This window comes from Quercus suber, unplaced genomic scaffold, assembly GCF_002906115.3.
Source record: "Quercus suber isolate HL8 unplaced genomic scaffold, Cork oak 2.0 scaffold_54, whole genome shotgun sequence".
Classification (NCBI taxonomy): domain Eukaryota; kingdom Viridiplantae; phylum Streptophyta; class Magnoliopsida; order Fagales; family Fagaceae; genus Quercus; species Quercus suber.
The window spans coordinates 1,737,731-1,764,225 of NW_027069519.1; the positions used below are offsets into that span (position 1 = coordinate 1,737,731).

At 36.3% G+C, this 26,495-nt stretch overlaps 1 protein-coding gene across 4 annotated transcripts; it reads right to left on the bottom strand.

The window, feature by feature from the left end:
- Window positions 1-8,462: 8,462 nt before the first annotated feature.
- On the bottom strand, window positions 8,463-22,521 carry LOC112004386 (uncharacterized). 4 transcript variants are annotated; one of them, XM_065772141.1, is made up of 20 exons: window positions 22,341-22,521; window positions 21,353-21,509; window positions 20,486-20,569; window positions 20,180-20,407; window positions 18,944-19,030; window positions 18,711-18,800; window positions 18,485-18,611; window positions 17,612-17,715; window positions 16,563-16,731; window positions 15,867-15,988; window positions 15,184-15,312; window positions 14,977-15,075; window positions 14,823-14,880; window positions 14,670-14,745; window positions 14,443-14,572; window positions 12,436-12,593; window positions 10,909-10,981; window positions 10,620-10,814; window positions 9,742-9,835; window positions 8,463-9,510 (listed from the first exon to the last, which is right to left on the bottom strand). In XM_065772141.1, exons 2-20 carry the CDS (start codon window positions 21,494-21,496, stop codon window positions 8,597-8,599), a joined length of 3,081 nt encoding a protein of 1,026 aa, XP_065628213.1. In that variant the 5' UTR covers window positions 21,497-21,509; window positions 22,341-22,521; the 3' UTR covers window positions 8,463-8,596. The 4 variants fall into 4 exon arrangements, with proteins under 4 accessions (XP_065628213.1, XP_023892396.1, XP_065628214.1 ...); XM_024036628.2 differs by lacking the exon at window positions 21,353-21,509; XM_065772142.1 differs by lacking the exon at window positions 22,341-22,521 and having other exon boundaries at window positions 21,353-21,485.
- Between the last annotated feature and the right edge of the window lie 3,974 nt (window positions 22,522-26,495).

The window sequence follows — 26,495 nt, forward strand, 5'->3', positions numbered from 1 at the left end:
AAGCGTTAGACAGAACCAAGGCATTGCATGGTCCTCGGACTCAAGCCTATGGGGAAACTAACTGCTCAGCTATACCTGGGTACTAGACAGAACCAAGGTATTGCATGGTCCTCGAACTCAAACCTATGGGGAAACTAGATACTTACAGAGAAAAGAAAGCGTTAGACAGAACCAAGGCATTGCATGGTCCTCAGACTCAAGCCTATGGGGAAACTAACCGCTCAGCTATACCTGGGTACTAGACAGAACCAAAGCATTGCATGGTCCTCGGACTCAGGCCTACAGGGAGACTAGCTACAAAATATCCCAAGTTAGGAAAGGATCAAGCCCCACCTAGCCCTTGAGACGCAAGAGGGCTACCCATGCATATGTTTTCTCTCCTTATCATCGTTACTGGCACAACTGGCCGACATACAATTCAAGCTAAAATCGTGCAGATCGAAGGAAAAGAGGAAAAGCAGGCAGCGTGTGCACAAATAAGCAATTGAAATAAAAAGAAAGGGAAATTAAATCCGCATTACAATAATGAGTCCGTAAAAGTTGCATGGCAAGAGCCACAGTACATAGAGGAGAAGCACAACAAAATAAAATAAAATGACGCGAGAGTAGGACGAGCTGAGACGTCGGGGAGTCTACTCCTTTTACTCATGCTGGACAGGGGCAACCCCTGACCCCTCCAAGCCCTGGCCTACAAGGGTGCGGCGAGAGCAGCTGCTTCCTCGGCGGCGGGGGTTTGATCATCGGGCGGGATCTCCACTATCTCTTGAGGCACCTCCTCACTCGAATGCTCTCCTAGTTCAGCAGCCCCCACCTCTTCAACAATCTCCCCGACCTTAACGCCACCAGGGGCGGTTTCGCGGATAGCGGGGGGGTAATACACGCTCTCTGCCTTCCATAGGTCGGACGTGGCCTCCACCCCAGCTTGTTTGAGGGCCTCAGCCCAGACCTGGGAACAGTATCGCCTACACACTCCCGGGACTTGAGCTTTGTAGAGGGCCTCTACCGCAGCCACCCCATCAGCGTAGGCTGCGGTCTCAGTCTCCTCCTTGGCACTCAGGGCTATCTCCCTGCCGTAGTCAGCCTCGTCCTTAGCCCGCCGAGCCCCGTCTCTGGCCCATTCTGCCTCCCTCTGGGCCCCCTCGGCCTTTGTCACCTTAGCCCGCAGATCAGCGATCAGATCCCTCGCGATCTGCAATTGCCCTTCCGCCTCGCCCAGGCACCTCGTCTGCTCCTTGGCCTGGTTCTGGGCGCCCTTAAGACCAGACAGTGCACTGTCCCGCTCCCTGGTCACCGCCTTCAAATCCTCTCAGGCCTTGGCGAGGTCAGCCTCGGAATTCTTCAGAGCCCCGGTGGCCCGGAGGTGCCAATCACGCTCCCGTTTGAGGGCCTCCCTCTGGTCGTTTGCCGCCCCCTCCAACATAAAGATAGCTTGGACAGCCTGCCAGAATAACCAATGCGCTATAAGCCCAATAAAAGAAAAAGAGTGGGAGAAGAGTCGAAGTTGTAGCCCTTACCATCCCCACATATCGCTTGAGGCTGAGGAAGACCTGCTCGCTCGTCAAAGAGTTAAGCTCAGCCATGTCTGCCGGAAGCAGCAGGCTCCTCTCCAGCGCATCGGCCACGCGCGCACCTTCGCCCTCATTGAAGTCTCGGAGGAAGGCGTTATTCCTCAAGAGCTCCCCACGGAGCATCGGGGTTGGGAGCCAAGCCTGGGCCTCGGAAGAGGTGGTATCGACGACCTGCCTCTTCTGGCTCTTATCGCCTATTTTGAGCTGCTTGGACGGCCGCAGAGTAGTGTCCTCCTCCTGCGAGGACACCGTCTTATCCTCCACAGGCCTTTTACCCTTATCCTTCTTCTTCTTGGGGCCGACAGGCACGGACCCAGAGGGTGAGCGCGTCTAAGAAGGAGGAGAAGGGAGCTTCTGCTGAGCGGAAGTCGACCTAGTCTTCAGAGGTGGAGTGGAAAGTTTCTGTCGGGACTCCCCCGACTGGCCCTCAATCAGGTCCAGCAAGTTGGTGGTGGGCTTCCTCTTGTAACCCATTCTCGGCCGAGGAGGGGCTTCTGAAGCAAGGAGGTCTGCTTCGGTCAAATTGGGATCACCCAAGTCCCCGGGAGGGTCCTCGGATTGATCAAGTTGAGTGAAAGCGTCAAACGCGTCCCCTTCCCCCTCTGGAGTTTCCTCGGCGGCCTCGGCGAACGGTTGGGAAGAGGAGGGGACGGCTAGTGTGACAGCTTCCTGGTCGGAGGATTCCTCGGGGAACAAAAATCCGTCCTCGATCACAGTAATCCTCTGAAGCCGAGGATCGTTGGCTCGGATGACGTGCTTCGGAACAGGGAACGATTTCTGGGTAGGTTTATACCCCAAAATTATGTGGGCGGCCCTAACCTGATTATCGTCCTTGTTTATATACACCGACGCCCTCAGCACCTTCTGCAAATCTTCCTGATTGACCAGATGGAAGTGACGCTCAAAAGCGTGCGGGTCTGCAAACGGAAAGCACCACCGCGTTAGTAAAAAAAAAAAAAAAAAAAAGGAGGAAGAAAAAAGACGAGAACTTGAAACCCCTCATGTTTCCCACTGCCCCACCTGGTATTCCCTCTGTTGTTGGGCAGTGAAGGCCATCGTGTCACTCCCCTGACACGATGAGGAAATCCTCGTTAAACCCCTTGTTGGACTCGGGGAGGCACTGAATGAGCCGCACCCTGTCGTCTCTCGTCTTCAGGTAATACGACTTGCCCTTTAGAAGCTGAAGGTTGTAACACCAGTTCACGTCGTGGTGGGTCAACCTCAGCCCCATCTTCTTGTTTAGGGCGTCCACACAGCCCAGAATCCTAAAGACGTTTATCCCACACTAGGTAGGGGCCAACCGGAAGTGCGTGAGGTAATCCCTCATCACCGGCCCCTTGGGGATCGTCATCCCCCCTTTAAGGAAGGCGACAATGGGAATTACCACCTCGCCCTCCTGTCTGTGTATGCGCCAATCCCCATCCTCACAATATCTCAGACCTACATTGCCGGGAATTCGGTAGTCGGTGATGAATTTCCCCATCGCCTCCTCAGTATCGACATATTTCTTAAACCTACCCATCCCGATTGACACCTAAAAGAACTAAGAAAGAACAGGCAAAGTAGAAGAAAGAGTAGAGAGAGAGCTCAGAGAGGGATAGAGCGACTTACTGAAAAGAGGAGGAGCTCCTCGGACAGGCTTTTTGTGCTGGAGGTGCTAGTGAGAGTGTGGCCGAACTCAGAAGGGGCGCACGAGAATTCTTGATTACAAATGGGAAACAGGGAGAAGCGATTCGTACGGGTATTTATACTCCAAATCAAGGAACCATGCGGGTTTTCCCACCCATAAATGTGAGACGAACCTCCACCGTTGGATGGGTAACGCCTCATTAGACGTGGGGAGCATAGAGCCGCCTGAATTTAATGATGGGCACGTTACGTGCTCCGAAACGTCAGTGACGTGCCTTGGACAGATGAATAGACCCCAGTACTGACGAGGGGGAGGGTAAGGCCGAGGATGTCAAAATCCTTCTCCCCGCCCGAGGATGCGTGCAGCAAGATTTTGAGGGGCTATTGTGGGGCTAGAAAATCGGGTAGCCTTGACCCACTCCAAGCTAAGCCCAAACGGCCCACGCTGAGGATGCATGATGGGTCCGAGGATGACCCTGTCCTCGGGCGTCCGAGACCTCGGAAAAACAAGAGGACCACCCTACCAAAGGACTCCTGGAATATCCGAGGAGGAGAGGGCCCAATGTCACGCGTTGGCAACAGAAGTACGGAGAAGGGGCAAGCTCTGGGCGAACTGTCATCTCAGCATCGAATACGCTCACCTAACCCTTTTGGCCGCATTAATGGGGATGTAACCCCTTGACAGGGCAACATCGATCAGGGTGAGCCACCTGAGCACGTATATGACCTCTGATGGGACAGACGGTCAGAAGGGAGGCCAATAGATGATCAACAGGAGGAGGAAGAAAGGGATATATAAGAAAGGGGAGCAAAGTGTAAAGGGGGAGGGAGTTTTTGGGGGGAAGGATAAACCTCTTCGGCCATGGGCTGAGGAGCATCTCCTAGTTGTAAATCGAACTTAGCATCTTTCAATAAAAGGAAAGTAATTTATGCTTCATGCACGCCGGCGAGCGCCTAAACTTTCGATCCACTCTCTACAAATTCATTGTTCTGGGTTCGTCGGGCCTTTAACCCATATCCTTTGGGCTTGGACTACAAAAAACGACCCTACATTTCTTATACGATGACAATCAAAATAAATGTCTATAAATAATTATCGTAATTGTTGAATTTCATATATATATAATTATATCTATATATTAGGGTTGAATTTGAATTTGGGCCTAAGGAAAATAAAACTTGGCCCTCCTCTACAATCTTACTTAAACAACATTACAAACCAGTCCAAAAAACCACATACCAGCCCAAACAAACATAGATCATTGGCCCAAAGTATTTAACAAAAAATTATTACAAACAAATAATTTGCAAACAATAACTAAATTAACAGGACCTAAAACTAAAATTTTGCTATGGTATTGGATAGTTTTTGTTTCAATATTTTCTTCAAGAATTGTTTTATTGAAGTGCTTATTTGTTTTGATATTTTCATGAAGTTGGGGGATGAATGTGCATGAGCAACTGTTTCAAATGTGTAGAAGAAACTTTGATGAAAAAAATTATTCCGCAATCTAAACCGTAAGCTAATGAAAAAACTCCTGAATGAAAAACTTAATGAATTTGAAGCTAAAAGATATGGCTCAATGGCAGCTCTGACTTTTGCAAGATATCAAGATCCCTTAAATTTACAGGGCGTGCCTTTTGTGATGTCAACCAAATTTACATGGCATTCATAATAAATTTACTAAACTACATTTATTTAAGTTGGATATATGGCTCGTTTTATTTTATTTTTTCTATTTTCCTCCAATTAATATAAGATCCATGATACATTTACTTAAAACTATATTAAGCCTTAGATCCATAAAATAAAAAATAAAAATAAAAATAAAAAATGGAAAGACAACTCTGCAATTAGGGGCGGAACTAGGAATTTTTCCTTATGGGGGTGCAAGGAGATTGTAACCTCAAAAGTAATTAAAATTATTTAGAGACACACAAATGCATATATGTAATATGTATAGTTATGTGTTTACTTAAAAAAAAAGGCAATGAAAAACTCTGTACACTATGAAAAGACGTAAATTAACACCACTCCAAAGTTTTTGATTTAATTTCTCTTTTAGAATTTTAATGTTATAAACTTTAATTATATATTAACCGATAACTTCTCAGATTACGTAAATCTCAATGAGAGATTCTCATACAATATTAGATATTTTTAACGTCTTTATAATACACTTATGGTTTTATTTTCATCCATAACTTCCTTAAAATTATTAATTTAATTTCTCTTTTGGACTTTTAAAGGTTATAAGCTTTAATTGAATATCAAATTTTCATATAAGATTACATAATAAATCTCAATATTCTCATACAATATTAAGAATTCGAAAGAGTTTTTTCATACTAAAAAATATATTTTAAAAATTTATACTATCTTCATAATACACTAAATAGTTTTGTTCTCATTTATAATTTCCTTAAAGTACTCTTCATAGGTTGAATTCAAAATATCTAATTTAGTTCTCTTTTGAGAGGAAAGCTCATAGTTTTAGGGGTGGATGGCCCCCCAACCCAATAGGTAGTTTCGCCCGTCTACAATACCGGATGGATATATTTTATTCTTGTTCTTGTCTAATTTACAAACTTCCTCCTAAAATTTCCAAATGATTGGCATTATGTATCACATATGCCAAAGTTGTGCATGTTAAGAATGAAAATAAAGGCCTGACACTTTCTAAGAGGGTGAAATCTGAAATGTTGGCCAAAATACCAATATTGTCTCCGTACAACTTGGTGCATACGAAGAAGAGTATCAATTTTGGGACGTTGCCTAAAAATGTTCTTACTCCTCAATCTAAACCTAGCCCCATACATAATCCTGGTGATCCTCCATTGACCCAGTTACCCACAGTTCACCCCACACTAAAGTCTGAGAGTGTAAAACTAGGTCCTAATTTTGAGAGTATCAATTTTGGAATGTTGCCTAAAAATGTTCCTACTCCATCTGGACCTAGCCTCATACATAATCCAAGTGATCCTCCATCGACCTCATTAAGCATAGTTCACCCCACACTAAGGTCTAAGAGTATAAAACTAGGTCCTAATTTTGAGAGTATCAATTTTGGGATATTGTCTATAAATGTTCATATTCCTCCATCTGGGCCTAGTGGTGGTGGATAGTCTCCAGGTACTCTCCCATTGCCCCCACATAAGGCTGAGAAAGTAAAACGATGTCTAGGTGGTGACTAAGAATGTTGGATTGCCCAGGACTAGGCATGTTATTGGCCCACACGGAAAAATATTACCTAATTAAATACCACGTCCTACTTCAACTCATATTTCCAACCACCTATCACTAATAATTCTATGGTGTAATGTAATAAATCATAAAACTTCTTTTTCTCGGTATTTGATATTATTGATTCCAACTATGAAGTAATAATATATTTTGTATTCTTTTTATTTGTTAGTCTTCTAAATAATTATTCCACCATTTTACTTTGCTTGGCCTCAAGTTTACATTCCCTCATAGATTAGCATTGAACTTTCTACTCCATGTTGCTTAGTTGTGTAATTTAAATGGGAACATCAGTTCACATCATTACAATGTTGGCACTAGGGGTGTGTATCCAACCCACTAAAACAGCAAAGCCAATCAATCTAAATAAAGTCAATCCCTTAGTTTTGGTTGAGTTGGAATTTTATTTTAAGTCTTGAATTGGGTCGAGCTCGGGTTGATATTTTTTCAACCAATCTGGTCTTACCCGATCTAACATATATATTTTTTTATTGCCCTTATTTTATTTTTTGATAACTAGTTTTAATGAATCGGGAAATTTAGAAAATAATTTAGGCATATTATGTGAAGCGTAATAATTTATTGAATAAAAAATTCTTAAGATAATTTATAAAAGTCTAATGTTTACAAGCTAATATAAATGCTCTTAAGATTGTCAAAGAAAAAGGGCTAGGTTTTCTCTTCTTCTTCCTTTTTAGGGGAAATAGATGGTGTTTTAACATTAACGTTGTTGTTTTTTTTTTTTTTTTTTTAGAAATAAACTAATTGGTAAATACACATACACACATAATTACACTCTATCACCAAGCTCAAATACATTAACGTTGTTAAACAAAATCATTTATATATATATGTATGAAATTTCATAATTATGATAATTATTAATAGGTTTTCAATATGAGCAAACCTAGAGTGACGGTTTTAAAACCGCCATAATAGGTCATTTAAAACCAAAAAATTAAAAAAAATTAATTTCAAACCTTAGTGACGGTTTTAAAACCGTCGTAATAATATGAGCTATTATGGTGGTTTTAAAACCTACGCCATAGATTATTAAGTTGAGATTTTTTTTTTTTTTTGAATTTTAAAGATCTATTACGACGGTTTTAAAAACGCTGCTATAGATTTTTACATAATAAAACATGTAGCTATAGATCATTAAGTTGGGACCTTTTTATCAAATTTTGAATATGAGCACACCTATAGCGGCAATTCTAAAGCCGCCGTAAAAGGTCTTTTAAAATGCAAAAATAAAAAAAATTAATTTCAAACCTATAATGGAGGTTTTAACCGTCATAATAGGTCTTTAATATGAGCAAACTTATAGCGGCAGTTTTAAAACTACCGTAATAGGTCATTTAAAATAAAAAAAGAAATAAAAATGAAAATACTAATTTCAAATCTATAGCGGCTATTTTAAAACGCCGTAATAGTTGTACCTATTGTGACAATTTCTTAAAGTGCCGTAATAAGGTATCTATAGCCGCAATTTAAAGAACGTCGGCTTTAAACTACTGTAATAGCTCAACCTATTGTGGCAGTTTTAAAAACATTGTTTAGGTCGGCTTTAAACTACTGTAATAGCTCAACCTATTGTGGCAGTTTTAAAAACATTGTTTTAGGTCTCCTATGGTGGCAATTTTAAAAACCGCTGAAAAAAAAATGCAACTGTAAAACCAGTTTTTTGTAGAAATGCCTAAAGTTGGCAAGGAGAAGCAAATTTATGCCAGTACACCATATGTACTACAGCACAATATTTAAGTTTACAAAATATAACCTGCAGCAGAGGTGCATGGATTTTTAAAGGAACTGGTCTCAAATGGTTAACAAGCATCTTGCGCCACTATATCCAATTCATCAGTATTTTGAGAGAAATTTTTAACCAAAAAGAATAAAGTGGAAATAAAAACCCACAAAGATCCTGCACAATGAGGAAACGATTTTTTTTTTTTTTTCCAAAAGGCTGTTACGTGCACATGCTGTCCATGCTCTTGAATCCAGTGTAAGCAATACTATATATATTAAGAACACTATAAAATCTATATTTTCCTTTGGTATATAACTTAATAAGAGTCGAAAAGAGTTTTTAAAGTTTAAATATCAATGTATATGGTACAGGTTACAATTTTCTAAAAGGGATAAAGTTTTCCCATTCTCAATTAATCAAAGGTCTCCCAAAACTCGACTCTGCATCGGCTCCCATCTCACTGAATCTTGAGAATTCAGCTGGCACTGGAATATTCAACTCCGAACAAACAAAATTAATGATGTTTCCAGTTACAGCGCCCAAAGACATTTTGTTCAGGGTCACAGCAATAGCAAACCTATTATTCATGTCAGCAAAGCCAGTTGATCCGCCCATTCCTGAGTGCCCAAAGCCAAGGAGGGACCCCTCCTTAGATTTAGTCCTCCTGAACCCTAAGCCAAAAGCACTATTTGGCAAAGCGAGATTTTCATATTCACCAACACCCAAGAATGCCTCATGAATTCTAGGATTGCTAAAAATCCTACCAACAGAATTGTTTTGAGGATTACTGTCTTCACTGCTGTCAGTCGTACTAATTCTATTGCTATTGCTATTGCTATTGCTGCTATCATTGACAAGCTTAGTAGAACCATCACCACTGGTATTTCTACTATGGCTAACATCACTGTAATTCGGTATTTCTTCAGATTCATTAGTTCTGTTAATTGAAACAGCAGATTCCTCCTTGGATTTGCTACCTTTCCGCCTCTTGCTGACATTTTGGGAAGAAGAGAATTTGGGGATGTGTGGGTGACTGCCAAGTGGTGGTTTGGAAGAAGAGGAATGGGGCCGGGGTACCATACCACCATCAGCTAGGGCTGCATAGTACCGTGCAAGTGCACGGGCTGAGCAATGTCCATTAGCAGCAGGTATGATAGCACGACGAATGTTGAGCATGTTAAATACAACAGGCATGGTGGTTACAACTTGGGAAATATCAGCAGGCTGGAACGTGGAGGGCATGTCAGGACGATTGCCGATCCCTGAGATCTTCTGAAAATCATCTTTATCTAGCATAAGTGTTGCGAGTCGAGATTCCACACCTGGAGAGGAGCCATTACACATGGTGATAAGAAAGATGATAACCCAATTACCATAAACAAAGTCTGTTTCCCCTCTAAAAAGTACACAACACTAAATATTATAACTACCAAAAAAATAAACTAAACTGTAGTTCAAACATGATTGAGGGAAGAATACAAAACAATCATATGTACAAATATATTTTACACAATGAAGCAAGAGAATTAACAAAGCATAAGCCCAACACTTGCCTGGAGGAATTCCAATGTATAACTCGCCTTCAATTTGAAGGGGATGAATGAATGATTCTTCAAGAATCTCCTGAAATTTTTTCCCAGATGCGTGCTGTGATATCCAAACAGAAAATTAGAACAGCAGAGCAGTTAAGGTTTAAAACATCAAGAAAGTTTGCAAGAATAAAAAAAACCACAAGATTAATAAAGCTCTTTGAGGTCTCCCATAGACCTGTCAATACAGATCAAACTGACAATCAAAACACAGAAGGCATGCTAGAAATCGATATCTAAAAGATGCACCAACCCCTACGGTCATTGCTAATAGAATGAAGGGATCACCAGTCTCCATGGGCATGTTGAAAAGAGAGAGCGAGATAAAATCTATCAGAAGAAATGAAGTGGACATGTATAGGGCAGCTAAAGAAAATCTTTATCCAGCCTCAAAAGTCTTCTTTGTCATCAAGGAAGTCAGTAAAACTCAGTTTTACTATGTTTTAGGGGATATTAGACCATGTTCCTAAACTGAGAGGGCAAGATTACAGTTTCTGACAGAAATCCCTTCAAATCTTGGTATGTGCAGAAGCACACTATAGAAATTGGGTAAGTTAAAACGTCAGCAGCAATGTGAACAACTTTAGGCACCACTTCAGAGGAGTAAATGCCAACATTGACACTTATGATGAATAACTGCACGATAAGGACTACAGACACAGATTAAACTCAGCTTCTTGAGTATTTAACTTCCTCAACTTAAAATACCTATAGGGAATAATCAAAAACCATATTTTATTTCCCTAGTTTATTCAGAGATCCAAACAGGGCATTAAAATTTTCAGCGGAGAGTCTAGACAAATTTAAACATAATCAAAAGATTCTGAGGCAAGCAATTATACCTCAATAATGCCACCACATAGCCAGCCATAAGAAATATAATGATACAACTGCTCCTGGCCAGGTTCAGACTCAGGTACTGACACAGCAATGCGATTCAAACATTCATTCCAATCAGACATTTGTAAAGGATTTTCTCTAAGGATGTCTGATAAAGCATTATGAAGACCAGATGTATGGTTAAGCACATGATGGACCTAAAAAGACAGAAAAAAAATCAAACAAAAAATTAATTAAGAATGTCAGCTGATACAGGTAGAAGTTTATCAGTACATGAGACAAAATTTAAACCTTGATGAGATCTTTCCTATTTGATCCAAATTCCGGCCAAATATTTGCCACATTTTCCTCAAGCGTCAGCTTTCTAAGCAATAAAATGTTCATAAACAAATATTAAGGTCCATAAAATATGCCCAGAAAGCAATTATTTAAGAATTTCTTCATTCATGGAAAATAAAAGGTTTAGGTTTTAAATTTGTGTACCTTTGTCAGTGTTGAAGCAAGCATCAATACATGCAGTACCCCCTCCCCAATCCCCCCCACCCAAAAAAAAAACCATCCCAAATTTGACATGACTCATGTAGATATTTAGAATTGTGAATATTTTTTTTTTTTTTGATAAGTGAATCATCAAGCAAAAAAATTATGATTTGGGAAAACAAGGGTATTTGATATGGTTTACAATTACTTCATTCAAGAATTACCGCAATTATGTCAAACTTTATTAATTATTAAAGTAAATGTAAGCTGTGTATGGCTTAGAATAAGTTATGTTCCAAAAGAAACTATGTAAGAGACATTATGTTGTGGAAGAAGATATTAAGAAATATGTCATTCCAAGTTTTTCTTCTTCCCCCCAGATTGGCTGTATTTGTTCATTCACTTGAAAATTGGGTGGAGTATGGAGAGTTGTATTCAATATAAATATAATATGCATGCCCAAACATCTGTGAATCTTAAATTGAAATATGATGAAGAAAGTATAGTGATGTTATAGTTTCTTCATATGTTCCTAGTTGTTCCTAGTTCTTCAAACAAATTTAGGAACATGTGTAGAAACTATAAAATTACCATACTTTCTTCATCTTATTTCAATTTAAGATTCACAGATGTTTGGGCATGCATACTATATTTTGCACATCATGCTAGTATTTTAATGTCATTGAGATTGAATACAACTCTCCATACTCCACCCAATTTTCAAGTGAATGAACAAATACAGCCAATGTATACATTCACACAAAAATTCAAGTTGCTGACTCCACAAATCCAGATATTAGCCACATGCAAAACCCAGCATCGGAAAGACTGGCCTAAATGAGTGCCTGCATATCAAGAAGAAAGCCCTACTACTTTTCATGCCATGTTTACTATTCTTAATTTAGAATGGTCAATTCATAAATTGATTTTTTTACAGCATAAATGGCAGAGGGATGCCGCGATTATGCATGGACTGAAGTTCTGAAAGTCATTATACCATGATAAATTTACACAATGAAGCCAATATACACCCATAATTCAAAATCTCTGATTAGGTCAGGTCAAACTGTTAAAGCTCAATCAATGTCAACTTATTTTAAGTGGATCATACTATTATAAATCAAAGGTGTAATAGATTCCTTTGATATGTAGAATGGCTTGGACTGTCAAAACCAGAAGATAAAAATAGAAGATGAGCCCTTATCCTAGTGACCAGGGGATATATGTTATAAGACCCAAAAAGGGATTCCAGTTATTTGTTTATATAAAAGTAAACAAAAAGGGTTTGTATCATTTGAAAAGACAGAACTTTGCTGTTCATAAAATTCTGTAACACACCCTTTGTCAACCAGCCAATGTAGCATTCCCGCTGTGATAGCCTTTGTTGCAGAGAAAACAGGAAAAAGGCTATCAGGCTGCACTGGACGAGGATCATATCTACCAAGCATTCCAGCAGCAGTGTCGATTATAACTTCTCCATCTTTGTAGGCACATACCTTCAGAAAAATTATTAAAAAATTTATCAGAAAAGAAGGGGAGGAAAAAGCTGGGGTGTTAATGCATTAAACATTAAAATACCAACCCCAACAACATATTCAAATGAGATACAATTAAGAATAACAGTAAACTGATCATCAATTGTAATGGTTAAAGAAACATCTAGATGCTTTGATTATATCACCCAAATTCATTTGTTTAGCTGGGGTAATTCTATTGCTTCCAGATTAATTAAATGGAAAAACTTCTCTTGGTTCCATTTGTTTATTTGATAGATACATAGATCTTTTTTACTTTTTTTTGAAGCAGATACATAGATCTTAAACACAGATTTCTTCTGATCAACATTACCAGAAAATGTTTCTAATGAAAAGAACTTAAATGAGGAATCTTCTAATGTATTTAAAAGATAAAACTTCTGCTTGCCGCAAAGGAACTTGATATAGGATTATCATCTTTATGAATGTAACATAAAAATAACAATAGCTTCCAGTGAATTTAACTCAATCCAAATCTACAATTCTCTTCAAAACATTGTAAGTCAAGCACAAAACTGAAAACTTAAACCTAACATCACAAACCAAAAAGAAAACCAAAAAACTTTTTTTTTAGCACATAATGACCTATATACCTTTGCTTGTCCATTCAGAAGTCAAGTGCGGGAATCATTATTTGCTCTTTGCTACTGTTAGAATAATGGTTGGTGATTAAATTCATTTCCTAACAATTTAAGTTTTTTTTGGACAATCGATAAGTATCAAAGTAGGTGATCCTAAATTTGAATATTGTTTCTGCCCAAACTCCAATTTAAAAAGTTAAAAATCTCATCTATTGGCCCTAGGTATTAAGGGGGAGTCTGGGCCCAAACATATGTGGAAGTGTTAGAATAATGGATAAGTGATTAATTTCACCATTTCCTAACGACTTAACCTTTAGGGACAATCGGTAATTTATCAACTACAAATCTAACAAACTTCGGTACTCAACCAATAAATGGATCTTCACTAATCCTCAATAGCCTATAACTTGAAGCATTAAATCTAACTTGAAAAGCAGATACAGATAGTAACATACAACCAAATTGCCCAACTATGTAATGGTGATTCAAGATCTCTTCATAATCAGAACTGGTTACAGGGTTTAATTCCAAATTGCAAGGCATGAATCAATAGCCTACCATTGTTAAGTGCACTTTCACAAAATATAAAGCATTCCCATGGATCTGTAATTCAGTTTCATCTTGGAACACATTGGAGAGGGGTAAATGGCTATGAAAGGAAAGCTCATTATTTGAATTTAGTATTTCTAGCAACTACTTTCATTAATCATAGCTATTGAAATTCCAACAGATTTTGCTTTAAAAAGTGTTCTTTCTGGTCTGACAAGTGACAATAAAATTTCTTGACTGATGGAAAAAATTAAATAAAGTATGCCATTTCTAAAACGCCTCAAAAATTTCTAGCAGTTACAAAAGCACCAAATTCCTGCCAGCAGTTAATAGTGATACCGAGCTCTCCTGCAGCAATAATCAAAGATAAACATACAAAAAGATGTGGATGGTGACAACATCATTAAACTAAGTACAGGAAGGAAAAACGACCTTGGCAATAAGGAAACTATGCCTGACATGACAAGCTAGTATTCCATATATATTCTCTACCACATATAAGAATAAGTAAAGATGTTAGAAATTTTCCTAAGGAATATTAAATTCATATGTCTACAGTCTCATATCCATCCAAATAACTGATTACTATAGAACTAGTTCTTTCATACATTAAAGGACAACAGAAAGTAAACAGTCAAGGCAGATACAATACCCATGGATAGTTAAAAAGTGCTGCATACCTGTATTCCAAGTATTTTATCATTATTCCCCAGCTCAACTAGGAACTGTCTTAACTTGGCCTCCACATCAGAATGGACAGGTGTGTCATAGATCCACTGATCATTAACTCTTGGTCCCCTACTAATATTTCTGATAAGGGCATTCCGGATTCAATCAGATATAATACATAAACAAGAATTATAATAAATAATAAACTACGAAAGACCAAGATTTAGATTAGACTCACCCCTGCAAAACAGATTCTGCAAATGGCCTCATGATATCTAGATATACTATGCGAACATTCATCAAGGAAGAAAGCCCTAAATCCATAATATAGAAAATAATAAGGGACAACCATTGGAACCTATATTTAGCCATAGGTATTCTAGTTACAGACCTCTTAGAAGATTAAGGACCCGTGAAAAGATTACAATGTCTCCAGGAAATGCATCAACCTGGAAAAAGAGGTTGTTACTGAATTGAAAATGGATGAAAATAGTCAGTAAACATATCAAAAAAACATTGACGGGAAAGAAGACACATTAGCTTACAGGATTAAAGCGTTTAACTTCTTTCGGGTTGAGCTTCATCCTTTCTTGTATAACCTTCATGTTTTTTGTTCTTTTCTCATTCAATGATTTAATTGTTTCCTTAAGAGACCAAAAAATAAGTAAATAAAAAGTCAGAACTTATTGAAGATGGAAAAACAATGAGTGAAGTAAGAAACAAATGCTCACACAAGCTTAGTGCATACTTACAAGAGATTCTTTTGCTGACGTTGAAGTTCGAAAGAATACAGTTGTTACCTCCATTGCCTGTTCTGGCATATCCAGGCGCAACTTAAGTCCCATTTCTGAAAAAGCAGACAAAAGAGCTGCGTGGTCCCCCTGTGGCAAAAGCATCCAAATTATTTCACCACTCAAAGAGAAAAGTTTGAACTTCAAAGCAATATTAACTGAAAACACCAATAAATCGGTTGTATTGCAGCAATCATAATTTATTGTAAACCCGTTCAATCAATATCGTATTGGTAAGTAATATTCTCAACAATATATATATATATATATATGCACCTGGAAATTTGCACATCAACATACTTTGTTAGTCATGAGTGAAAATAGATCATTCAAAATTATTTGAACATGATTCATTATGATTAGTTCAATTTAATTTTTAACACTCATCATGACAACCTAGTGCTACATATTTAAATAATAGAAAAGAAGAAGAAAAGAAAATAAATATGTTGCCCTATAGGAACAACCAAAATGAAACACAATAATACATTTCATCTTTTAAAGCATTGACTGATAAAGGCTCACAAAATCAAAGTCAAATATTAGTATTACTCATCAGATATAGTTTTTTAGATGAACCAAAAATCCAGCAAAGTATCAGTTTTAGCGAAGAGAGAAAAACTGCAAAAAAGGTTTTTACAAACCTCAGCAGATGCCAGAAACATTTTAGCCAGTGCTTGCTTGACAGAAATTGATAGTTTTTTTGTAAGCCCAAAATCGAGCAAAATTGGACGATGAGGAGGTTCCTTGCTCACAAGAAAGTTTCCTGCACAATGCACCCCAAAAAGCAGTGAATGCATTATTTCTTGAGCATGTAGACAATTAAAAATAGAGTCCAGCTACTATGAGTGTGCCCTGATTACAATGTCATCACAGTTTCATTTTGCCATTAAAAATTTTTATAATCACACATGCCACATCACATTTTCATTGTCAAATTTGTCTCTCAAGCAAAAATAAGCAAATTAATCTCAAGATCAGGTAATATGCTCTAGCCAAATGTTACAAGGAAATATGATCAACCTAAAAATGAAAAGAGTACATTTGAAATTACTAACTGAGCATATGATTCCATTATCAATGTTTTAGGCTAAAATCTTGACAAAAAAGGCCCATTTGAGGAGATCTATCTTCCTGCATGGCACATGTATAAAGCATGCATCAAAATTTCAGATTACAAAGCTAGTTCATGACAAGTTAAAATTACAGCACATTACTACAAAATAACCCTCACTGTAAAAAATGATTTGATACAACCTCACACTAAGCTCCAGCTGAAAAGAGAAAGGGGGGGGGGGGGGGGGGGGGGGGTGTTGAAGGCAATGAGAGTGAGAGAGTACCAGGATGAGGATCACCATTAAAAAACCCATCAACATAAATTTGGTGGGCATATGCACGTGTAATTTCTTCAACAAGCTTTTTTTTGTCAACACCAAATGCTTCCAGTGCATCCAAGTCATTCAAACGAATGCCATCCATATACTCTAAAATAAGGACTTTTTCCGCTGACTACATTTGAAGCAACAGGATGCAGAGTAAGGTACAAGAAAATGAAAAGGCAATATTTTCCGCTTCAAAGGAAAAAAGGATAAGTATTTAACCAAGTCAATCATCTGTTCAACTCAGGTAAATTGTAATAAAAGGAAACGCTTCTTTTAACCCACTCGAAGATGTACTATGCCAAATGTTTTAACATTACATAAGGACTCAACATATATATATATACACATTAGGGAGCAACCAAAAGATTTTCCTAGAGGAAGGGGTATGTTAATTATAGCCAAAAGTTAAGAGCTTAGGCACAGTGGATCTGTCAGCAGATATCTTAACTAGTTGACTACTGTGCTACTCTAGTCTTATGTCAAAAGTAATTATAATAGTGAAGAACTAGAAGCTTTTATTTTTACTTTAACTTTCTTTACTTCTTAGTACACCACATGCAGAACATATTTATAATTTCTTTAAATCAAAACTTGATGCAAATTTAAATGGCAATAGTCTGATTTTTAAGAACTCCCAACAAGACTACTAGTGTCATGACCCAACAAAAGCACTAGCCACATACATGCTTATACCCAAAAAGACCAGTCAAATTACAATTGGGGCTCTTGGTAATCACTTGTATAATCCTGCTTAGCCTAGTAAACACCTAATGTGGGATTCAGCACACACCCACACAACACACACTTATCCGATCAAACCCACATAATTTGGGGTATGACATCTAGGTTCTTTATGTCTTTTGAAATTTTGATATTATGTTTGGGATCATGTTTCTTAAGAGAAACCATAAGAGGCCTCTAATCCCTATATCCAAGATTCATAACACTAAGCCCAATGCACTCCTGTGTGCAGACATGTAGTATTAAATATTTGGGAGAGATTATACCTGAATAACATCTGGAATCAAAACATCCACTCGATTGGCATTTGTGTTATCATCATGTCCCGTATTTTTGCAGCATAGATTTCTAGATACTGTCCTAGTATTCTCTACAGACAGAACAACAAATGTCAATAAGAATCAAATTTTGAAACCTGGGGGGGGGGGAGGGGAGGGCGCGGGCGCATTTCCAATTTAGGAATAACTAATGCAAAGTGCCAGAATAACAAGATAACAGTTCATATAAACTACATATAGAGTAAGCCAGATCGGAAATAAAATGGTTATAATTGGGTAACAGAAAAAGATCATCACGTTAGAGACAATAGATTCCAAGCATAGCCAACATACAGCCACCCAGTTATTCAACCAACATATTGAAGAGAATATCTATCTATTTATGGATCTGATAATATATAAAAAAAAATCATCCCTTAAATGCAAATCAATAGTTCATTAGGACAAAGTTTGGCTACAAACTTAGTTGTAGCCAACTTACTTCCACTAAAAAAATTAAAATGAATACATAATTTTATAATCTAACCATTAAATTACATGTTCTTTATGTCTTAACACACATGTCAAATTTCATGCTAATCGGATGTTTTCTATTTATTCACTTATTTTTTATACAAAATTTTAAACTACAAAAACTTGAAATTTAAACATCTAATTGATGGCATAGTTATTGATTTTTGATCATTTGGAAATTTTGTAAGCATGGAGAATATAAGTAGAAAATGTAATCCAATGGTGGATTTGTCAAAATTCACATCCAATAAAAAGATATTGAGTGACACACACAGCATTTTCCTTTTAATCACAAACAACTACTAAAAGCATTTCAAAATGATTATTCCAGGCAAGAGCTGGGCGTACCAGCTTCATGATTGAAGTCAAGTTCTTTGGGAGCTTCTTTGCACCATTCATCTATCATAGGATTAAAATCATACTGTGGCTCTGCCCAAGCTATCCAGTCAACAATTGCCTTTGCATTCTTCAAATCCTGGAGAGGAGGGGGAGGGGAGAAGTAAGCACAAAAACTATAAAACAACTTCAACATAATCGTTTCATCCCAATATCTTAAAAGCAAAGCATGCTAAACCTCCAATATGATTGTCTTGATGCCCTCATGCTGAACTTTAACAACTACCTCCTGCCCATCAAGCAGAGTTGCCCGATGGACTTGTGCTATCTGCATAGAATAGATAAGTAACTAACAAGATTGTCCCAGAATATACTTTCTCTCACTCCAACCTTCAGAAATTCCATTATTGATATCCTAAGCTAAGTGCTCATATCTATTCCCAACTACCAACAACAGTTATAGGATCTTACTGATGCTGTTGCCAAAGGAACTTTGACAAAATCTGAAAAAAGATCATCCATTGATTTTCCCAGCTCCGTCTCGATAGTCCGACAAACCTGCACAAGTCAGCCAATGAAGTACCTGGAGGTTATCTTCATATAATATATTTTTTATAAGTAATACTAATTAGATTCTATTGAAAAAATAAAAGGGCATAGCGCTAGTACACGAGGTATACAAGAGGTACACGAAACGAAAGAGAGAAAAAATAATCTAAAATTACAAACATCTAAAAAGAACAAAAAGAAGGAAGAAATGGAACCCCCTAATGGCTCTCATCCAATCAAAAAGAGATGTCCGAAGCTTTGGTTGGAGTTTAAGAAATGAGACTTCAATTCCATCATAAGTCCTAGCATTCCTCTCCCTCCAAATACAGCACATCAAACATAAAGGCACAGCATTCTTCACATTTAACACTACAATATCTTTTGATGCCACCTGTCAAACATGCCAAAATCTCCCTCACTTGATTAGGCCTTAACCAAGATATCCCAAATAATGAGTAAACTAACTAACTACCAAAACTCCCAAGTAATATAATTGTTGAAGGAAAGAAAACAATGACAAAAGAGTACCACCTAACGGCATCACTGATACAACCCACTCTATTTTTAAAAATAATAAAAATGCATTAAAAAGAGCACAAGTGGCACAAACCTAGTACACAGAGATAATACAAAGGTAAGCCCAAGTTTTTTTAAAAATCAAGTCAACATATGGAAAGAATACAAATACAATAACAGCTAATGGAAGCTCAAAGTGTCCAAGAACTCTAGGAAGCTCATAGTAGAAAAAGTATCCATTCATAAAGAGTCTTCATGAATAAAAACTTCAACTTCACCAAGCTTAGCATCTTCCCCCCAAAGCAACGAGCATTTCATTCTCTCCAAAGACACCACATGCAATAATATTAACTATCTCCCCACTTACTTTGTACATACAACACCAATCAACAATGATTTAATACATCTGAAAGAGAGGTCAAGGTAAGATATCCACTTAGAAAAGATTTTCATATACCTATATTTACATGACAGGTTTCGGAAGAGAGAATCGATGGCCAAGAATTCACAATTTAAAAAGTCAGACAGATGTAAATAATGAACAAAAACAAGTACAAAGAACTTCAAAAAATCCAGTCTAGGGAAAAGAATCAACCGAATCAATCAATCAAAAAATTTCTAATTATCTGAAATCGAAAAAACCTCTTGCAAGGGACGAGGAGGAAGAGAGTCCTGTAACTGCTTGAGACGTGATATATACGCCTCAGGAAGCACATCTGCACGTGTTGATAAATACTGTCCAAATTTCACCCACAAACCTTCCAACTCTATTATCAAATTGTGCACACGCCTAGCATTGCGCTCATGAGCTTTTTCCCATAAAGCAGATTTTTTAGCACTGCTAGCCCATTTCTCTCTTTGCTGTAAAGCCTTCAGAGATATCCAAAAGAACAAGGTAATAAGGTGCTCCATTTATAAGAAACAGTAAGCCACATTCAAAAAATTTACCTTGTAGTCTAGGTATATTACTACAGCCATTGTGAATACTCTCATGCGTCTTCTGTATGTGTTTCCCCATCCCATTCGCATTCTCTATTCACAAAATGGAGACAACAGGAGCATAAGTTAACAGACAAAAAAATGATCAGACCCTACACAATATGGATCCAAGCAAACCAGCATAGACAAAGTCAATCAATGCAGCGTACAAAAGCAAAAATAAACTAGAAATTATGCTTATAATAAAGATATATTATTAGATGGCATTCCCAACAATGAATGAGCTCAAAACTCATTAGAGTTCAGCTAAATAAGTATCTAGCATCCCAAAAAATCCTCAAGAAATGCAAACAACAATTGAGGGCATGAGCATTCAGATGAAAAATAACTTCAAGCATCAACATGTATGTTGACATAAAAGTGCCCCTCAACTCAAGACATTAAAACTTTGTATAATGAACACATCGAAGCACGAGCCTGAAAAAGGAGAAGAAATAGCAGACAATAATGGCAGAGCTGAATGCTTAAGGCACTTATTCATATGCTAAGGTACGCCACGTGAGACCTTATAGCAAAAAGTTATTTTTCGACAATCACTACATGAACTAAACTAGATATCAGGAACATCAAAGCTCGAAAACTGTATTAATGAAATTAAGATCAGATCAACTCAGTCACATCATTATTATTAGTTGATTGGCTTTTTACTTTATATAAATAATGAGTTTTATTAGAATATATTGTACTGCACCAAGTATACAAGGATGTATGCTAGACATACACACAGCTAAGCTTTTTTTTTCTTTTCTTTTCTTTTTAATAAAAGCACAACAATCAATAAAGTCTAATAAGTTTGAGAAGGAGAAACTTCCATACGCCGACAACCATTTGAACAGAGTTCTTAGAAAATGCAATTTCAACTTTTCTAACATTTCTTTCCCTCCAAATGCACCACATCAAGCAATGAGGGATGGTCTCGATGGTACTAAATGTTGCATCATTAAGAGAAAACACGTTCATAAAATAAGTGTAGCTGAAATGAGAATATCGAGATGGATAAGTGGAAATACAAAGAAATATAGGCATCAAAATGAAGAAATTCACTCAAAGATAAGAGTAGCCCCTGTTGATGAAAAGATACAGGAGACTCACGTGAGATGATTTGGTCATGTGCAAAGGAGAGTAACTAATGACGATAATACAGAGTAAGTTTATTCAAGTCAAGTCAAGTCAAGCCGTCAAGGACTCGAGAAAAAAGGTGAAAGACCAACACTAACATTAGTAAAACTGCATAAGTAGTAAAAAAACGACATATCATTTAAGGACATGACAGAGAATATAATTTTCGATATGATAGAATCAGAGAATTTATAGCTGACTCCAAATTTTTGAGACCAAAACTTGGTTGACTTTATAGTTATTATCGTTGTTCCCTTGAATTCATAAATTTCTGAATTATCAATTACGTAATAAGAAAATTAACCATCTGAGTGAGTGAGTGAGTGAGTGAGTGAGTGTTCTGTATAGCGTCAATTTCCAGAAAAGCAATAATAAAACATATTTCACCATTAACAAGAAGTAATAACAACATTTCAATTATGTAATTTTGCAATTAACAACAACAACAACAACTTATAATCCACAAGTAACTAATAACAGTAAATTCAATTTCTCCAAATTTAACAGCGAATTCAACACAGAGACACACAAAATTGACATAAAAACTATATATAATATATTAATATTCATCCAAGAATCATGAAAAATTTTGATAATCCAACGCTAATTCCGATGAACATGTTTATTATAAAAACAGAGAAATTATATTAAAAAACGAAAAAGAAAAAGGAAGACAAGTCTATACCATGGTTGTCAAACTAATCGGTTTGGAAACGAAGGAGAGAGAGACGAAGAGAAAGCGAGCGGAGAATAGGAAAATACTATTATATATCTTCTTTATAGATATGGATGAATTTCTTGGACACGAAACGATCTGAATTTGGTGTCGTTTTTAACGTCTGGTCCACCGTTCAAAAAATAAATGGAAGGAATGAGCGATTAGGCGTTGGTAACCCGCTAAAGAAAAATTTCTTGATTAAAACTGCTTGATTGGGACGTTGGAGCTTAACCAATAGGGTGAAGACACGTCGACGTGTGGCATGAAAAGTGCTTACGTGTCAATCTGTGGGTTTTAGTCCATTTCTTTTTGCACTGGAAGCCACCGACACAGTAAACTATGTGGCTCGGTTTTTAAAATAATTTTCAACCCCTAGATACTTCTATATTTTAAATCAGGTTGATTTGTGTATCTATGAATAGCACACGCGTGTTATATATATATATATATATATTTTTTTTTTTAATGAGTTCAATGCTAGGTTAATAAGTTGTATATTCTTATAAAAATTAAAATTAAAAAAGTTAATAAGTTATAAAATTAAGAGCTGCGTTTGTTATACATCCTATTGTACAAGCACTTACGTATAGTTAAAAAAAATATTTGAAAAATGTGACTTGAAATAAAGTTAATATTTTAATTGTTTTTTTACTTGCATGTAAATGGGTGTGTAACAATTTTTTTTCCCTAGAAGTTTACATAATAAGTTATAAAATTAAGAACAGATTGTTATACAAACCCTGTTGCATTTGCATAGACATACACATTTACATACAAGTGAAAATTAAAAAAAAAATATATATATATATATAAAAGAAAATTTGTGACTTAGAAATTTTGACTTCAAGTTACAATTTTAGTTTTTTTTTTTTTTTTTACTTGTATGTAAATGTGCATGCAATAGATGCAATAGCCAACATGGTGTGTGTAACAACTTTTTACTTAAATTAAACGTGAAAGTGGAAGTGTACATAATAAGACCAGTCTTCTTTTCCCTTTTTCGAATTGTATAAAAAGCTTTGATGGTCTTTGTTGAACCTCGTGGTCTTTGCCTTTATAAAAGTCAATCAACGAAAATCATATGAGACCAAATAGTGGCTAGACCAAAGAGTTAGCGTGGAATAACAGGAAAAAAATTTGGCCGTTGGATTGGTTGGAATCTGGTACGCTCAAATCGTAGAATACTAGAACGGTGTGGCTTCTAGCTACTAGCAAGCCACTGTCCTCATCTTTCACAATAGTAACAAAAAAATAAAAGCTTTTTTAGAAGAAATTCTTTTTTTTTTTTTGTAATAAGTTGATCAGTCACTGTCGAATTTCTCAACCCTTCAGTTAATATGTGCTGCCAACTGGGATGCTATGTAGTATGTGATTCTTGTTCTCCAATTGGACTGATAACGAATTTTCATATTAGTTTGAGAATGATTGTATGGCATCTTCCATGTGTTTTTGGAGTGATTTGAGTGAACCATATTGGAGTAGTTGAGTCGTGGGACTTACATTCTATCCAAATAAATTGACATGCCTAGCCTATCATTAAAATTAAAACTAGTAATTAACTCATGCTTACGCATAGGAATAATAAATTATAGTGGTGCTATTGATGTTAGTTTGAGTTATAAAATATATAGGATATTAGTTCGACCAAGATATTTAGAAGTACTAAAATAGTTTTTTCTTACAATTTTCATAATATTAGTTACGTCAAGCTTCTCATTACACTATTATTATGTATATAATTTTGAAAATTATTGTTGGATATTACGTATACAATATCAATTCACAATCACTGTCAATAAAATTCTACTAAATACAACACAATATAAAAGCATAAATTGGTCCAACAGTGTCTCCTAAATTGAATGGAGATAGGTGCATGAGATCATTCAACTCAATTATAATTTGTTACATTCAAGATCCTGGTATACAAAATATTATATTAAAATAATATAAAAAATATGCACATTAGTATGGAAAGCTAACAAAAGCAAAATTCAATTTTAAATCTAATTAAATTTTCTCTAATATATATATATATATATGATTAGGTCTGTTTTTTATGGTTTATTTATATTGAACTCCTCGTTTTCTACTTTGAATAAACTCACTTGGCACAAAAATTAAAAAACTTATATTATATAAGACATGTGGTGCCAAATTAAACTCTAATTGAATTCCATTTTTTATACTGAACTAACTTCTAACCCCAAGCATATGCATGGATACACTTAAAAATATACAATAAGATACATAATATAATTTCTATATATATAATTTAAATATTATTGATAATCATTTTTATATTTTGTTAATTGTTTAAAAAATTTTGTAAGGATATTATTAGGTATAAAATGTAAATTGTCTATGTTTTTTTTTTATTATTAATTGTTGTGAAACACTTTTTTTTTTTTACAATTTATTTATTCTAGACTATTTGGTTGTTATACTTAATAACTCACTTGGATGAATATTTATGATGTGGTCCTACATTTTATTCCAAAATTAAGAAATAAAACTCTTTAAGAATAAATAATTTAAGACACATGGCGCAAAATTGGAACTCTAATTTGGAATTCTAACTTGAGTTTTTCGCAACTTCACCTATTATTATATATATAGATATAGATTTGTTAACTGTTTAAAAAAATTTGTAAGGATATTATTAGGTACAAAATGTAAATTGCCTATATTTTTTTAAAAAAAAAATTATTGTGAAACACTTTTTTTTACGATTTATTTATTCTAGACTCTTTGGTTTTTGTACTTAATAACTTACTTGGATGAATATTTATGATGTGGTCCCACATTTTATTCTAAAATTAAGAAATAAAACTCTTTAAGAATAAATAATTTAGGACACATGGCACAAAATTGGAACTTTAATTTGGAATTCTAACTTGAGTTTATCTCAGCTTCACCAATTATTATATATAGATATATAGATTTGATACAGACACAGTTTTATTTAACTTTATCAATTCACAATTTAAAGAAATAAACTAGTCAGTTATTTTTGTCTATAGTTATACTGAGACCCTAATTTTGAGACCCAAAGATATGAGATAAAACTCCACCGAAAATACTAATATTATTATAAAATATCGTGTGTATTGATTTAAATATTGAGGAGAAGTTTAGGCCGGCATCACACCAATACCACCTGAGTTATTCAATTTTTGTGTAGGCAAGGATGTTGTCCTCGTTCCAACTTGGTTGTGCGATCATTGATATTTTCTTCTTCATTTGGCATTGTATGTGGGAAAAGTGGGGAACTATAGATTAAACTACTTGTTTTGCAAAGAAATATTACATGGTCCAAACTTGGTTGATGGACATTGAATGTAGCTATAGGGATAAGGGCCCAAAATCGTATATTGGGCCTTGGATTTTGTCCAAGGACATTGACAAGTCCGAGGAGGGATAAACAGTTATGAGGGATTCCAATTCAGCATCTCATAAATAAGAAATGAGTGGAAAGCGGTCCGAGGAGGAATTCCTCCTCGGATATGATAGATATCACTTAGATGTGTATTCCAACGATGAAAGTAACCTCCATAGAAGCCCCAGTGATAGGGACGTGCCTCATGAACATACGAGAAGGAAGAGAACCCAAAAATATCTAAGGAAAAGGTGCTACCACAGCATTAAATGCACTGCAGCTACTTTTCTGGCCGCATTTATGTGGAGAAGACCCCTGAACAGTGCTGCCTTAGTAACCACAACTTACAAAAAGCCAAATAGGGTATCTGATGGGAGGGGCACTCAAGTAAGAGCTCAAATGATCAATAAGTGTAAGATCAGGATGGTCCAAAGGAAACTATATAATGTAAAAAACCCTCCATGAGGAAGGGATGGGAAAAATAGAAAGAAAGTACTGGTAATCAAAATTGTGTTTGTACCCCATTGTTATTGATTTATATTTAAAAATATCTCCTCATACAGTAAATAGATTCAGCTCTATTTTCCTTGTTCTTGCTTGATCATCTTTTAAATCCATACTAGCCATTGTCAAATTCATTAAGACCTAGTTCTCCAACCCACTCTTTACAAATTTATTGTACTGGGCTCATTGGGTCAAGATCTCATACATCTTAAGCTTGGGCTACAAAATGTGTCCTTACA

What these genes read in the sequence shown, in the direction of transcription:
- LOC112004386 (XM_065772141.1), bottom strand. Translation starts at nt 21,496, where the DNA reads ATGAACGTGTTTTCTCTTAATGATGCAACATTTAGTACCATCGAGACC. An exon ending in TGTTTCTGGCATCTGCTGAG is followed by an intron (nt 15,313 to 15,866) that starts GTTTGTAAAAAC and finishes CTTTTGCCACAG; the next exon opens with GGGGACCACGCAGCTCTTTT. An exon ending in CATTGGCTGGTTGACAAAGG is followed by an intron (nt 10,982 to 12,435) that starts GTGTGTTACAGA and finishes TTTATTGCTTAG; the next exon opens with AAAGCTGACGCTTGAGGAAA.